The sequence below is a fragment of the Euprymna scolopes genome, chromosome 46 (genome assembly GCF_053919585.1).
Source record: "Euprymna scolopes isolate OS-2025 chromosome 46, ASM5391958v1, whole genome shotgun sequence".
In the NCBI taxonomy this organism is placed as follows: Eukaryota; Metazoa; Mollusca; class Cephalopoda; order Sepiida; family Sepiolidae; genus Euprymna; species Euprymna scolopes.
Genome location: NC_136527.1, coordinates 215,357,156 through 215,358,691, shown reverse-complemented (window position 1 = coordinate 215,358,691; position 1,536 = coordinate 215,357,156). Strand labels below are relative to the sequence as shown.

Sequence of the window (1,536 nt, the reverse complement as noted above, 5' to 3'; positions counted from 1 at the left end):
GGCCTTATGTGGAAGCCGGAATTCGGACGTTGGTTGCCTCTTTTGCATCCCAAAATATATCATGAACTTGTTTTTACGGCCTTATGTGGAAGCCGGAATTAATATATATAATTCTCATCTTATATATTATTCCTTAATTGGAATTCATTTTTAAAATAAATTAATAATAATCTATATTGAGTGACTAATATTATTATTATTAGTAGTAGTATTAGTCACTCAATATAATTTTTAAAATTAGTAGTATTAGTCAATATAATTTTTAATATTAGTAATATTAGTCACTCAATATAATTTTTAATATTAGTAATATTAGTCACTCAATATAATTTTTAATATTAGTAATATTAGTCACTCAATATAATTTTTAATATTAGTAATATTAGTCACTCAATATAATATTTAATATTAGTAATATTAGTCACTCAATATAATTTTTAATATTAGTAGTATTAGTCACGCAATATAATTTTTATTATTGTTTGAGAACAACTTGTGATGTTCCCTGGAGTCTCCCCAGATTTTTAGCATTCCACCTTTTTTCTGATAATCTTTGCAAAAGAATTTGCATTATCGCAACAGCTGCTTACCATTGATTTCTTGTTGATGACTTCATTTTGTATAATCTCCTGTTGTGTCTTTCAGATTTGGGTGTGCCGCCCCAGCATAAGCTATCAAGCCGCAAAATGGAGAAAGATATCCTCCAGCACGGTACACACCCGAAGGAGGCACTCGTGAAAGAATACCTGCAACAAAAGACCGATTACCTCACCCCCGGCGGAAGGCCTACCAGCCTGGAACATCAGCAGCAGTCTCAACAGCTATTCCAGTGCGACGCGAATGCCAACATGCAGTGTGGCTCTAAACTGGAATATCCTAGCCCGATTATCCAGCCTGCAACGACGCTGCAACAATTTCAGCCGTGCGAATTGATAACCAACCACTTTATGAACAAACCCGACTCGCTCGCACAAACCAGCCAACTTACAAACCCGCACTACCAGTCGGAAGGAACCGTTTCACGACCATACAGCATCAGAACAGAATCTGCGCTGTCAGATGAGCGACTTATAAACACGTCACAATTTCAGCCCGATAGAACCGTTCCGAAACCGCTCGGAAATAAAACCGATTACTCAACATCCATATTAGCGGCTAGTCAGCCATTTCCGTGTGAAACGGGCATGCATAATGAATTTCTGAGCAAACTCGATAGTTCTATGCATCTTGGGAGAATCATAAACCCGAATATGTTACAGTCGACCAGTAAGATCGAATGCACGACAATATCGGCTTTGAGAGCGAACAGTGCGAAAACATTTCAGATGGATGGCATTTTCACAAAACATTTTGCTTATAAAGTCGATGGAGGGACATCCGCAAATTCTGTGTTTCACAACGAAGGTGCCGTATCGAAACAACTTGGGTACAAGAGCAGTGATATACGCACACCGTCTCTTAAGTTAGCTAACAGGCAGTCGTTACGGAATTCCGAAACCCAGCCTGACAATCAAACCCCGCAAGTCGAAAAAGACG

At 38.2% G+C, this 1,536-nt stretch overlaps 1 protein-coding gene across 1 annotated transcript in view; it reads left to right on the top strand.

Annotated features, from left to right (window-relative positions):
* Positions 1 to 583: 583 nt before the first annotated feature.
* The window catches only part of LOC145270359 (uncharacterized), a 121,295-nt gene continuing 120,342 nt past the window's right edge, over positions 584 to 1,536 (top strand). The window contains exon 1 of the mRNA XM_080126009.1: positions 584 to 1,536. This exon is cut by the window's right edge and continues 1,793 nt beyond it. Within this exon, the coding sequence (XP_079982135.1) occupies positions 687 to 1,536 (850 nt within the window). The 5' untranslated portion in view covers positions 584 to 686.